Source organism: Molossus molossus, unplaced genomic scaffold (assembly GCF_014108415.1).
Source record: "Molossus molossus isolate mMolMol1 unplaced genomic scaffold, mMolMol1.p scaffold_m16_p_20, whole genome shotgun sequence".
Taxonomy (NCBI): Eukaryota; Metazoa; Chordata; class Mammalia; order Chiroptera; family Molossidae; genus Molossus; species Molossus molossus.
Genome location: NW_023425356.1, coordinates 14,136,311 through 14,150,083, shown reverse-complemented (window position 1 = coordinate 14,150,083; position 13,773 = coordinate 14,136,311). Strand labels below are relative to the sequence as shown.

The 13,773-nt window shown below is 37.5% G+C and overlaps 1 protein-coding gene across 2 annotated transcripts in view; it reads right to left on the bottom strand.

The window, feature by feature from the left end:
• Positions 1-13,773, bottom strand: part of SYCP1 (synaptonemal complex protein 1) — a 111,085-nt gene extending 97,312 nt beyond the window's left edge. Inside the window, exons 1-8 of one of the 2 annotated variants that reach the window (XM_036272419.1) lie at positions 13,661-13,773; positions 12,390-12,474; positions 12,164-12,207; positions 11,951-12,007; positions 9,904-10,068; positions 9,005-9,072; positions 4,367-4,440; positions 670-728 (exon numbers count right to left, since the gene is read on the bottom strand). In XM_036272419.1, coding sequence (XP_036128312.1) covers positions 670-728; positions 4,367-4,440; positions 9,005-9,072; positions 9,904-10,068; positions 11,951-12,007; positions 12,164-12,207; positions 12,390-12,474; positions 13,661-13,768 — 660 coding nt within the window. In that variant the 5' untranslated portion in view covers positions 13,769-13,773. The remainder of the gene's footprint in view (positions 1-669; positions 729-4,366; positions 4,441-9,004; positions 9,073-9,903; positions 10,069-11,950; positions 12,008-12,163; positions 12,208-12,389; positions 12,475-13,660) is intronic. The other variant, XM_036272420.1, reaches the window with a different exon arrangement.

The following is a 13,773-nucleotide window of genomic DNA, read 5'->3' as shown; positions in this document are numbered from 1 at the left end:
CCAAGTTCTTATCCTACTGGAACTAACTTATATTCCAATATAAGAAAGAACACACATACACACATATATATACATCAGATAATTGTCATGTATTTTTAAGTGCTCTTCAGAAAAGTTAAGGTGAGGAGATTAATAATTGAATAGAACCATATTTTAGATAAAGTAGTATGGGGTAATAAAAAAGAAGAATGAAGCTTAAGAGTTTGCATAAGATCTTGCACACAAAAGGTCTAGACATAACAAATTCAAAGAAACTAGATCAGAGAGAGCTTAGCAAGTGTGAGAAATATAAAAAAGAGTGACTACCTCAGAGAAGCAAAGTAGAGAATGACAGAGGATGGAATAAGACTGGTTAAGCAGGAACCAGACACATTAAACTACAATGCTTTACAAATTAATGATTGTGTGTCACGATGTGCTAGTGACTGACACAAAGTTAATAAATATTTATAAATTAAGTTAAATGGTGTCACTAACATGTAAATTCAAAATATTAACAAAACATTAATACTCACAGTATAAACCTTAGGAGTTTTATTGGTGATATAATCATGTCAACAAATAAATAATAATCCCTTTAGCAAAAACAGTTTTCTATATCTCTGTAGCTATCTCTACTTTGCTTAGAAATACCTCTGTTTAAAATATTAAAGTTTCACTACCACTTACCTCAATGTTATTATTTAGATCCACATAAACTTGCCTAGTTTCCTCCCGTTCATATTCATCTATTATTAACATAAAATATTTTTAAATTAATTTTTAAAACAATTATGATGCCAACAATACTCAAAATGCCTCAGAAAAACATTAAAATATTTAAAATTCTGTGTTAGAGAAGAGCATTGTTATATCTTTTCAGTCTTTTAAAGTAGCACCAAAAGCAGTTTCATAGAAGGCATGGTTACATACTTCATATCAACCTCAAAAGCTTGCTACCGTTCAATTATCTCTAATTTCCTCCCTTAAAATTATTATCCATAAATTTATTCAAGCTTTGTAAAACACATTTATAATTTTAGCCTTTACAAAGAACAAAGTAGGGATTTAAAACTATTCAATAAAGTATTGTTTTTCCCTTTGTATATTTAAGATTCATGAGGTACACATGTAAGGTAAAGCTTGCTCTTGTCTCTTGTTCTATCTCTAAGGAGGCAGAAAGGAAGATAAACTGCAAGAAAGAAAGAGTTTAAAAATGGCCCCAAAGAGAAATCCCCTATGAATCCCTTATGATCTCTTTCTTTTGCTCTTGCATGCGCACGCGCGCGCGCTCTCTCTCTCTCTCTCTCTCTCTCTCTCTCTCTCTCTCTCTCTGGTATTTTACATGAGCAATAATTCCCTCTAACTCTACTCAAGCCTTCAGTAAAGTCAGTAAAACTTAAATGTTGGTAGGTAGTGCTGTGAGGAATTAAGGTACAAGGCAGTATATGAACATGTGGCTATTTCTTCATCATTCCCCCAAATGAGGCCAGCAACACAGAAACCACACTGAATTGGAGTGTCTGTCCAAGATTCTCAGTAACAGCCACAAAACAAGAGAACCGCAGCTACTCAAATGTCAACAAGGAGACAAAACAACCAACAAGAGGGAACATGAACTGACTTCAGAAGAATACAAGTATCCTAAACCCCTCAAAAATACTGGAGAGAGCTCTGAACTAATCATAGCATGTGGAACAGGAGCTGAACCACTTTTATTTGAATATTATAAGGCTGGAAAATGTAAGGAAACAGAGGCAGAACACATCAGTGTTTCAACAGAAAGATAGTTCAAACTTCTTACTCCATCTATTCACTGTCTCCTTTTCACTAATTAACACACAGCAACAAACCTTCTCTATTCATCAGAAACTATTTATCTAAAGAATTGCATTCTGTCACCAACACTTTCAACCTTCCCCACAACCACTACCACCAGTAATTCCATAATACCTTCTAGTCATTCTTCCAATGGGTGAGTACTAAAAATCAAATAAATAAGAGTATAGAAAAGAAAATAAACTGGTATAGATATACTTTACAGTTGTCAGGAGCAAGTTGCTATAGGTGGCATCAAGTAGGTACTCTGGTAGCAGAGTGTTCTAATATGGTGGTATAATATTGTAAAAATATAACCGTACCTTTTTGGTCTTTCTTCTTGATACTTACCTAGTTATCCATTGATTCATTCATCTATCAATCTATTTCCCCACCTCCCTTCCACCTTACTCCCTTCTTCCTCCTCCCTCCCTCTCTCTCCATTCCTTTCCCTTTGCCCTTTGCCCCTAGTTTCTTTCTCTCTCTCTCTCTCTCTCCCCCCCCCCCCCCCACACACACACACACATGCCTACCTACTCTGGCCCATCATACTGGGCAACTAGATCTTGCAGTATTTGCCTTAAAGAAAAGATGATTCAACCAAAAGCAAAAAAAAAAAGTATTTGAGTTTCAAAAGCCAAGTGTTGGGTTAGGGAAAGAATTTGGACATAAACATATAATAGATTTTAGAAATATATAGATCAGAACAAAGCTTCCCATCCTAGGTCTAAGAAATATTTACCAATTTGTGAAGAAGAGGTATTTATTTATTTAATCCTCACCTGAGGACATTTTTCCATTTTTTGTTCAGATAGAGTGGGAGGGAATGAGAGAAAGAAACATCGAAGTAAAAGGGACACATAGAGTGGCTGCCACCCGCACGACCCAACCAGGGCCGGGGACAAACTTCAACTGAGGTACATGCCCTTAGTGGGAACCAAACCTGGGTCTCTCTGGACCGCAGGCCAACGCTCTAACCGCTGAGCCAAACCAGTCAGGGCAAGAAGAGGTCTTTAGATGGGGAAGCTGAGAGAACTTATTAGCTTCTATTGGATACTTAAAAAGGGGTTCTGTAACCTCTACATTCACCAGGCTAAGTCTCAGTACTGGGGATCACAGAAACAACAGATAGTTTGGGCAAACTAAGAGCAGAGTGGAATTGTGCCTTTTTCTTCAGTAGGGCTCAAGTAAGGTGACAAACCCTGAGGGGGGGGAAATGGCTGTGAAATATATCTAGATAGATGGGCTCTTAGACAGCTTCGGAGTTTCTCGTTTCAACACCGTGTGCAAATGAGCATGGTGGGATAAAATACAGAGAACCAGCGGATCTGAATGGGCCCTGATGACAGATACAAGGGACAACTCAACAGCAACCCATGTGGACCATTAACTGAATACCAGTTGAAATGATGAAAGTCTCAATGGCTCAGTGACTGAGAAACAAATGTCCCTCTCTACCACATGGTATTGAATTTAGATATAACCCCAGGAAAAAAGGAAAAATTCCCAGATTTACTAAGTTTTTCCATAACAGCAGAATCAAGGCATTATGATTTTTAAAAACTAAGATTTTTAAAACTATTTTAAGATATAAAATATTTGTGCATGTTTGAGTTTGTTCACTAAAATTACTCAGAATCATATATACTCTACAAAAACTAAGTACCAGAAAACCAGCAGAAGGGGCAGAAAGAAGATGCAACTATGCAAGGTGAAAATTTTAGAAACTGTTCAGTGACCTACCAAACAATTATAAATATGAAAAGAAGATTCAACCACTAAACCAAGGGAGGTAAATTAGGACCAAAGTCAATTTATCACCTAGTTTACTTAGTCTGCATAGTTCTTGATTTTTCAAATGATGTATATGGGAAGAAAATCTATATGATGCCTATAAAAAAAATACTATCAAACAAAGGAAAGGAAACAACATGAAAGATTAAAATGAACAGCCTATCTCTGAAAATGAACTCTACAGAATCCAGATGAAAAATTTCAGAAAACTACTCAATATTCTCAACAGAACCAAGACAATAAGGCCTCAACGAAAGAGGTAGATACAGTCATAAAGAAGGAATAGGCCACAGATATAATAAGGCAAATATTAAGAATTTTTTGGCCAGCCGGTGTGGCTCAGTGGTTGAGCATCAGCCCATGCACTAAGACATCACTGGTTCAATTCCCAGTCAGGGCACACACCCAAGTTGTGGGCCAAATCCCCAGTGCAGGGTATGCAGGAGGTGGCCAATCCATGTTCTCTCTCATCAATGTTTCTATCTCTCTCTCCCTCTCCTTTACTCTCTCTCTAAAAATCAATTAAAAAAAAAATATTTTTTTAAGAATTTTTTAAGGAAAAAAACCCTCTATGTGTCACATCAAGATATAATCTTTAGCTCATTTAAGAGATCACTGAGAAAAATGTTTAAGAGATTCTTCAAACCACCATCTGATCTCTGACTTTGCCTATAATTGAACACTGAAAAGACAATTTCTTCCACTCTTAACCCCCAACAAAAATAATAAATAAGAATAAATTTATAAAATCACAATGAACAAGAAAGATATTTACATTTTTTTGTCTTTTCTGCAGATCTGGTACAGGTTTCTTTCAGCAAATTGCATAAATGCCTTGTAGCATTATTCCTGGAACAAAGGAAACAGACTAAATTTAATCTGATTGCAAGCAAAATCATATATAAAAGTTATAAAACATTATTGTTACAATTTTTTTTTTATTCTCACCTGAGGACATATTTCCATTTTTTGTTCAGATAGAGTGGGAGTTAGAGAGAGGGAGAGAGAGAGAGAGAAACATCGACATGAAAGGGACACATCGAGTGGCTGCCACCCACACGACCCAACCAGGGCCAGGGACAAACTACAACCAAGGTACGTGCCTTTAGCGGGAACCGAACCCAGATCTCTCCAGACCGCAGGCCCACACTCTAACCTCTGAGCCAAACCAGACAGGGCTATTGTTACAATTTTTAAAGGAATTCTTAAACATTGTAGTGTGTATATATCACAAATTGTTCATAAATGGCTATATGAAGAAAAATGGGTTGATTATACTATTAGCAAAGCTGCCTCCCTTTTATAGTAAAAGGAATAAGCCCTGGCCGGTTTGGCTCAGCAGTTAGAGCATCAGCCTGTGGTCCAGAGAGACCCAGGTTCAGTTCCCACTAGGGTGTGTACCTCAGTTGCAGTTTGTCCCCGGCCCTGGTTGGTGGTGCAGGTGGCAGCCACTAGATGTGTCCCTTTCACGTCAATGTTTCTCTCTCTCTCCCTCCCACTCTATCTGAACAAAAAATGGAAAAATATCCTCGGGTGAGGATAAAAAAATAAATAAAGTAAAAGGAACAACTCAACAAATTTCTACGCAAGTAGCTATCAACAATAACCTTTCAGTAAACAGTTCCAGATTTGCCTAAGGAAAAAAAAATAAGAAGAAAGGGCTGGGCTTTTCACTTACTAATTACCCATAAATATCTAACTATCTTACCTTCAAAACATAAAATAGGTAATTTTCTGACTAGCCTTTCATTATGTGAATTATAATACCTCTGATCACCTCAACAGATGTCAAGAATGCATTTGACAAAATTCAACATTCATTTATGACAAAAAAAACCAACTCTCAATACAGTGGGTATAGAGAGATTGGTACCTCAACATAATAAAGGACATATATTACAAGCCTACATCTAATACCATACCCAAGGTGAAAAGCTGAAAGCTTTTCCTTTAAGATCAGAAACAAGACAAGGATGCCCACTTTCGCCACTTTTATTAAACATAGTATTAGAAGTCTCAGCAGTTAGGCAAGAAAAAGAAATAAAAAGGATCCAAATAGGAAAGGAACAGGTAAAACTGTCACTGTTTGCAGACAGCATGTTATTATATATAGAAAATCCTAAAGATTCCACCAAAAAACTGTTAGAATAAATGAACTCAATAAAGTTACAAGATACAAAATCGATATACAAAAATCAGTTGCATTTCTATACACTAATTAAGCAAAAATCCCATTTACAAATGCATCAAAAGGAATAAGATACTGCCCTGGCTGGTTTGGCTCAGTGGTTAGAGCATCAGCCTGCAGTCCGGAGAGACCCGGGTTCGGTTACTGCTAAGGGCACATACCTCAGTTGCAGTTTGTCCCCGGCCCTGTTTGAGTCGTGTCAGTGGCAACCACTCGATGTGTCCCTTTCACGTCGATGTTTCTCTCTCTCTCTCTCTCTCTCTCTCTCTCACTCACTCTATCTGAACAAAATACAAAATATCAAATATCAAATAATGTCCTCAGGTGAGGATTAAAAAACAAAAAGAAATAAGATACCTAGGAATAAATTTAACCAAGGAGGTGAAAGACCTATACACTGGAAACTTTAAGACATTGATTAAAGAAACTGAAGAAGCCCTGGCCAGTTTGGCTCAGCGGTTGGAGCGTCAGCCTGCGGTACAGAGAGACCCGGGTTCCCGCTAAGGGCACGTACCTCGGTTGCAGTTTGTCCCCGGCCCTGGTTGGTCGTGCGGGTGGCAGCCACTCGATGTGTCCCTTTCACATGGATGTTTCTCTCTCTCTCTCTTCCTCTCTCTCCTGCTCTATCTGAACAAAAAATGGAAAAATGTCCTCGGGTGAGGATAAAAAAAAGAAAAGAAAAGAAACTGAAGAAGCCCTGGCCGGTTTTGCTCAGCAGTTAGAGCGTCAGCCTGCGGTCCAGAGAGACCCGGGTTCAGTTCCCACTAAGGGCACGTACCTCGGTTGCAGTTTGTCCCCGGCCCTGGTTGGTCGTGCAGGTGGCAGCGACTAGATGTGTCCCTTTCATGTCGATGTTTCTCTCTCTCTCTCTCTCCTTCTTCCTCTCCCTCCCTCCCACTCTGTCTGAATAAAAAATGGAAAAATGTCCTCGGGTGAGAAGGAAGGAAGGAAGGAAGGAAGGAAGGAAGGAAGGAAGGAAGGAAGGGAGGGAGGGAGGGAGGGAGGGAGGGAGGGAGGGAGGGAGGGAGGGAGGGAGGGGAAAGAAGCTGAAGAAGACACCAATAAATATAAAAATATTCTATACTCATGGATTAGAAATAATATGTTTAAATGTCCATACTAGCCAAAGCAATCTAGAGATTCAGTGCAATCCCTATGAAAATTCCAATAGCGTTTTTCACAGAAATAGTACAATCATAAAATTTGTATGGAACCACAAAAGATCCTGAATAGCCAAAGCAATCTTGAGAAAGAATAACAAAGCTAAAGACATCACACTTCCTGATTTCAAACTATATTAAAAAGCTAGCCCTGGCCGGTTTGGCTCAGCAGTTAGAGCATTGGCCCATGGACCAGAGAGTCCTGGGTTTGGTTCCTGCTAAGGGCACATACCGTGGTTGCAGTTTGTCCCTGGTCCTGGTTGGAGTCGTGTGAGTGGCAGCCAGTCGATGTTGTCTCTCTCACATTGATGTTTCTCTTTCTCTCTTCCTCCCTCTCTCCCTCCCACTCTGTCTGAAGATAAACGGGGGAAAAAAAAAGTCCTCGGGTGAGGATACAAAAAAAAAAAACCTATAGTAATAAAAATAGTATGGTACTGACATAAAAACAGACACACAGATAAATGGGACAGAGTAGAGAGCCCAGTAATAAACCCAAGCATATATGGTCAATTCACTTATGACAAAGGAGTCAAGGATATACAAAGACAGCCTCTTTAATTAAAATACAACCTACTCCTTAGGCTTCAGACACCAGTCAAAAGGCCAGGTTGTTACCTGTAACCTCTGATCCACTGGCTATACATCAGAAGTTCCCAAGCCCTTTTCCTTAGGTTTGATTCATTTCCTAGAATGGCTCACAGAACTCAGAGAAACAATTTACTTACTAGATCACCAGTTTATTATACAAGTATTTAACTCAGGAACAGCCAGATGGAAAAGATACAGAGGGCAAGGTATCAGGAAAGGATGTGGAGCTTCCATGCTTTCTCCCCAAACCTCCTAGTGTTCACCAACTGGAAAGCTCTCCAAATAGTATCATTTGGGGGTTTTATGGAGGCTTCGTTACATTGTCATGACTGATTAAATCACTGGCGACTGATTCAACCTCCATGTCCTCTCCCTTCCCTAGAGGTGGTAGTAGGGGCAGAAGGACAGAAAGTTCCAAACCTCTAATCACCTGGCTGATTCTCCTGGCAGCCAGCCCCCTTCCTTGGTTAAGGTCCAAAGTCACCTCATTAGCATAATAAGAGACACCACTGTCACTCTCAACACTTAGGAAATTCCAATGAGTCAGGATCTAGCTTATAAGATACTATAAAAAATCAACTTCATACCCATATAAAAGTAACCAGTGAGTACCAAACATACAGTAGGCACACATTAGACTTCCTCTTTTCTCTCCCTTCCCACTATAATGAAACTTCATTCAGGCAGGGAAAAAAATTAAGGTGTAACATTGAAATTTTATCTAGGAAGTCACAGGCTGACTTTCAATTGGGCTAAAACAGTCCGTTGTAAAAGCATTTTTTTACTTAGCAACTTCACTGACAGGTGATAGATAGGCTTCTAGAACCATGTTTAGCAAGTTTAGCTTAAAGCAAGTAACGAATAAACAAGTTCAGCACTCCATGTAAACCCATACATTATATTCTAATTATTCAATATTTACTTGACAGTTGAATAAAATAACTAAATAGTATTTATATTAAATTCTGCATGATATAATCTGAATGAGGTGATAAATGCATAAAATAAGGCTTTTGCCTAGAACAAAGGAAAGGAAAAGTCAAAGATGATATTCTTAAGCCAAAGTAAATGGAAGAATTATTGTGCTACTGACAAAAATAGGAATCTGAAAGTGAGAATTCTCTTGGAACTAAGTAGAGCCCTATTTTGCAAATGCTGCACCTAAAACAACAGTCAAACAGAAAGGTAGACAATATACACAGGCAGTTGTGGATCCAGAATTATCAGGTAACTTCTTGAAACCAAGTAATGGTTTCTCCTCCTGTTTCAATGTTTAAAATTGAAACTTTATTAGCAGTCAATGACCACAGTTTGCCCAATGCAAGAATGTAAAAACAACACATCTTCATTTCTCCACAGCACCCACGTAGAATTCTACATATAAGTTAGTGCTTATAACAGGAAGTGCTCAATAATTTTTTGTAAATTATTTTAATAATAAATTTGGAAAAAACAAATTCATTAAATTATTACTTACTCTTTTATTAAATCTTTATTTTCTTGAATTCCTTCTTCTAATTTCAAACTTACTTTTTCATTTTCAAACTAATTTACAAAACAGAAGAATAGTTCATCACATTTTGCTTAACAAGATAAGAGTATAATAACAATCAGTGTAATATGCAATTACATGTGTAGTATACATCTGCTTAAAGAAGTGACTATAATTATAAATCTTTTAACATATAGTGTTTAAAATATCAAATACTTTTGCTATGTAAACAAAGCAAAAGCAGTATTTCTTTGCCAACATGCTATGATGGTCTATAAAAATTATTTTCTTTGAACACCAAAAAGTACTTTTCTGTCACAACTTACGGACTTCCCATGAGACAATGGGTCTCACTTTCATCAATCCAAAACCAAATTTGCTGAATCATCTCCGAAACAAAAAAGCCAACACTTTAATGCAATTATTATCTTCCCTAAATATTTTGAAATGATGTTTTATCTTCATTCTAACACAATGCTGCATTTTCTCAACATTTTCCTATCACTATGCCATAAAAATGGAAGCTAAAGTTTCAAATGTAAAGTTTTATCATAAATGTCATATTACAATATAATAAAAGATATTATATCAAATAAAACAATTTGATTTTTAAAAACCCCAATAAATTAGAATCATTAAATCAATCTTCATCTAAAGTAATTTATTATCTCCCTTATCATTTGCATTATTTTGTGCAACTTGTCCTCTGTGTTCATTCTGAAGTTGACATGCAACTAATATTAATGACACTTCAAAAGAGCACTGTCCTTAATATCTACATCACAGAAACAAGATAAATGCAACTTACCCTGAAATAATACTCTATTTTAAACAGTATTACAAGATTTACCATACTACATTTTCAATTCCAAATCTCCTTATACCTGTAGTTCCTGAATGGCTTTCCGCTGTGCTTCAATTATCTTTCTATTTTCTTGCAACTTATTTTCTTTCTGCTTCAGTTCAGATTCTACATTCACTTTCCACTTCTTAATCTTTTCAGCCTCCTTATACAATTTTGAATATAGTCTGCTCATTGGCTCTGAATTCTGTTAAAATAGGTTTTAAATGATTGTTAATTGTTCATAATTTTAGTATAACCAAACTACATCTACTTATTAAAAATATTCATGAGTAACAGTATCTTAATAGTTGAGACCAGCCCTGGCCGGTGTGGCTCAGTCATTAGAGCATCGATGGACCAAAGGGTCTCAGGTTCGATTCCCAGTCAAGGGCACAAACCTGGGTTATAGATTTGATCCCCCAGCCCTGGTGTGGGGGGTGGGGGGAATCTGGGAGGCAACCAATTGATGTCTGTCTGTCTGTCTGTCTCTCTCTCTCTCACTCTCCCTCCCTCCCTCCCTCACTACTGCCTTTCCACTCCCTCTAAAAAAATCAATGGAGCCCTGGCCAGTTGGACTCAGTGGTAGAGCATTGGCCTGCAGACCAATGAGTTGTGGGTTCAATTCCAGCCAAGGGCACACACCTCAGGTGTGGTTTGTCCCCAGCCCTGGCTGGGGTCCTGCAGGAGGCAACCAGTCGACATGTCCCTCTCACATCCATATTTCTCTCTCTCCCCCTTTCTCTACCTCCCACTCTATCTGAAGATAAATAGAAAAATATCCTCCGGTGAGGATTAAAAAAAAAAAAATCAATAGAATCCCAGCCGGTGTGGCTCAGTGGCTAAGTGTGGACCCCATGTACTGAGGTGTCACCAGTTCAATTCCTGGTCAGGGCACATGCCCAGGTTGTGGGCCAAATCCCCAATGTGAGGCACGCAGGAGGCGGTCAGCTGATATTTCTCTCATCGATGTTTCTAGCTCTCTCTCCCTCTCTCTTCCTTTCTCTAAAATCAATGAAGGAAAAAAAATTATTTTAATTAAACAAAAAGTTTTAAAAATCAATGAAAAAAATTCTCAATTAACAAAAAATAATAATTTGAGATCTCTCTCCTTAGTTTATGCCCTGACAGTATACTGAAAGCTACCTTAATTTTTTTGAACTCTTTTTTTTTTTTTATCCTCACCCGAGGACATTTTTCCATTTTTTGTTCATATAGAGTGGGAGGGAGGGAGAGGAAGAGAGAGAGAGAGAGAAATAATCGACATGAAAGGGGCACATCGAGTGGCTGCCACCCGCATGACCAACTAGGGCCGGGGACAAACTGCAACTGAGGTACGTGCCCTTAGCGGGAACCAAACCCGGGTCTCTCTGGACCGCAGGCCGATGCTCTAACCACTGAGCCAAACTGGCCAGGGCACTTTTTTGAACTCTTAAGTCAGTCCCAGTTACTTCACTTCACAAAGTTACTGGTCACTTGACTAAGTTTATACCTTGCCCAATAAAATCAAATAACTTCAATAGTTACCTAAGCCAAAAGTCAGAAATATTTTAGTCAATGAGAGAATCTGGTTGGTTAACAGCTAAAATAAATCACTCTACAAGAAATCTATAAATTTTAACAATGGTCTTAAAACATTTTGGTTATATAAACAGATTGAGAATTAACTAAAAAAAACATGAAGTTTAAAACATAATGACAATGTCCAGCCAGTGTGGATCAGTGGTTGAGCATAGACCCATGCACCAAGAGGTCGTGGTTCAATTCCTGGCCAGGGCACATACCCAGGCTGTGGACCCACTCCCCAGTGGGGGGCATGCAAGAGGCAGCCAATCGATGTTCTCTCTCATCAATGTTTCTATCTCTCTCTTCTTCTCTTGGTGCATGGGTCCATGCTCAACCACTGAGCCACACTGGCTAGGCAGGGCTTGGCAATTTTAAAAGAAAAATAAAGGGTATACTTTAAAAAAATAAAGGGGGGTATACTTTAAATCATTAACCAAATACTTCTTCTGAAGCTTCAAAAGAAAAATATATACAAATGATACTCTAATTACAAGAAATTTCATATGGATGGGAAATTTTCTGACCTCGAAATCAGAGTCTTTTAATCCTTCCTGGTAGTGACAACTGTCAGAATTATCAACCTAAAAAATGAGTAAATGTTTCCTGTAAGCAAATATTACTGATTAAAGTTTCTAAATAGTAGCAATTAAATACTGGAAACTAAAGAATTTTTTTTTTCTTTTTCAAGCAAGCAATTCAATACCTAAACAGATTATATCTGTAGGCACTATACTGACCTGTTCCAACATGGGCAAAAAGTTTACTTTTTGTAAAGTAGCATCTGCAAGATAAAAGACAACTGGTATTAAATATGCCAACACCTTAGTTTTATATTAAGCATTATATTTAGCTTTAATGTCAATGCTATCAATATAACATTTACGTTATATTTTCAATATCTAGCAATGTGTATTTTAAAAATGCTTCTATATGAGGTGATATATTGCTTTTCTAGTCTCCTACCTGAATCAATGTTTCCCCCATTTTTGGAGCGATTAGTCACTGCAAATGGAAAACAAGTGTCATCTTCAAAATCTTTGTTGAAACTCTAGAAACACAAAGAAGTTCTTAAACATACTGTTCCACTCTGATAACAAGCAGTGTAATATGTAATTACATATATAATATATACTTGCTTAAAGAAGTAACTATAATTGTAAATCCCTTAACATATATATAGAGTGTTTAAAACATCAAATGGCTCTGGTCGGTTTGGCTCAGCAGTTAGAGCATCGGCCTGCGGTCCAGAGAGACCCAGGTTGGGTTCCCGCTGAGGGCATGTACCTCGGCTGTAGTTTGTCCCCGGCCCTGGTTGGGTCGTGGCAGCCACTCGATGTGTCCCTTTCACGTTGATGTTTTCTCTCTCTCTTTCTCCCTCTCTCTCCCTCCCACTCTATCTGAGCAAAAAAAATGGAAAAATGTCCTCGGGTGAGGATTAAAAAAAAAAAGATAAAGCTAAACTATCAATTATGCAATACATGCTTTGTAAATATTCAAAAATAACATTAGCAATTTTAATTAGAATAGGATATTAGTTTTCTTCAATTTCATTATGATCTTTCTCTTGATGTAATTAAGGATTATCTTTATTATATAGTATTTTAATGTTACATTCTTGGCTAAAGAGACATAAAAATTTTTCTATGGTATGTAAAAATTTAAATATTGTTTCATTCCATCCAATATAAAGTTCAATATGAGAAATTTTTTTAATAATCTGGTAGGCAAAGCTTTGTTTCATCTGAGAAATTTGGTATAACTCTTCCTTGAGATAAGAACTCTACTATATAAATGAATTTCCCCTTTTATCCTGTTGACCAGGAAGTTCAGAGGCAAATTTTAAGGTCAGTCATACACTGATTTTTATGAGCATGTTGATATATTTATCCCAGTGTTCTTAATTTTCCTTGATCCTGATATTCTCCTAATTTACATTTTACTACATCATTGTATATCTTATAAGTTGTCTCTAATTATTTAAGGAAAGAGGAAGAATTAATTTAAGCAGGTTCCATTATGACTGCTGAGTCCTAAAGCCACAGTGATTATTTCTTTAAAAGAATGATGCCTACACACAGTAATGCTCACTAGTCATTGGAAGCAACGCTATGCAAAATTCTTGGATAAATCAGACATTGACTGAAAAGAAATACTTATAAAAATATCGTCACTAAGAAAGTATAACTTGCCTCAAGTTAAGAATAGTCCAATTCAAGACTTAAATGCAAATTTACCTTGAAGAAATGAGACTCTCCTCCCAAGGTCTGAGGTTTCACTGCAGACACCTGACTGCTGCTTGACCTCGGTGGTACAAACAACGTAAAGGGCTTCTGCTTTTCCATTCTCT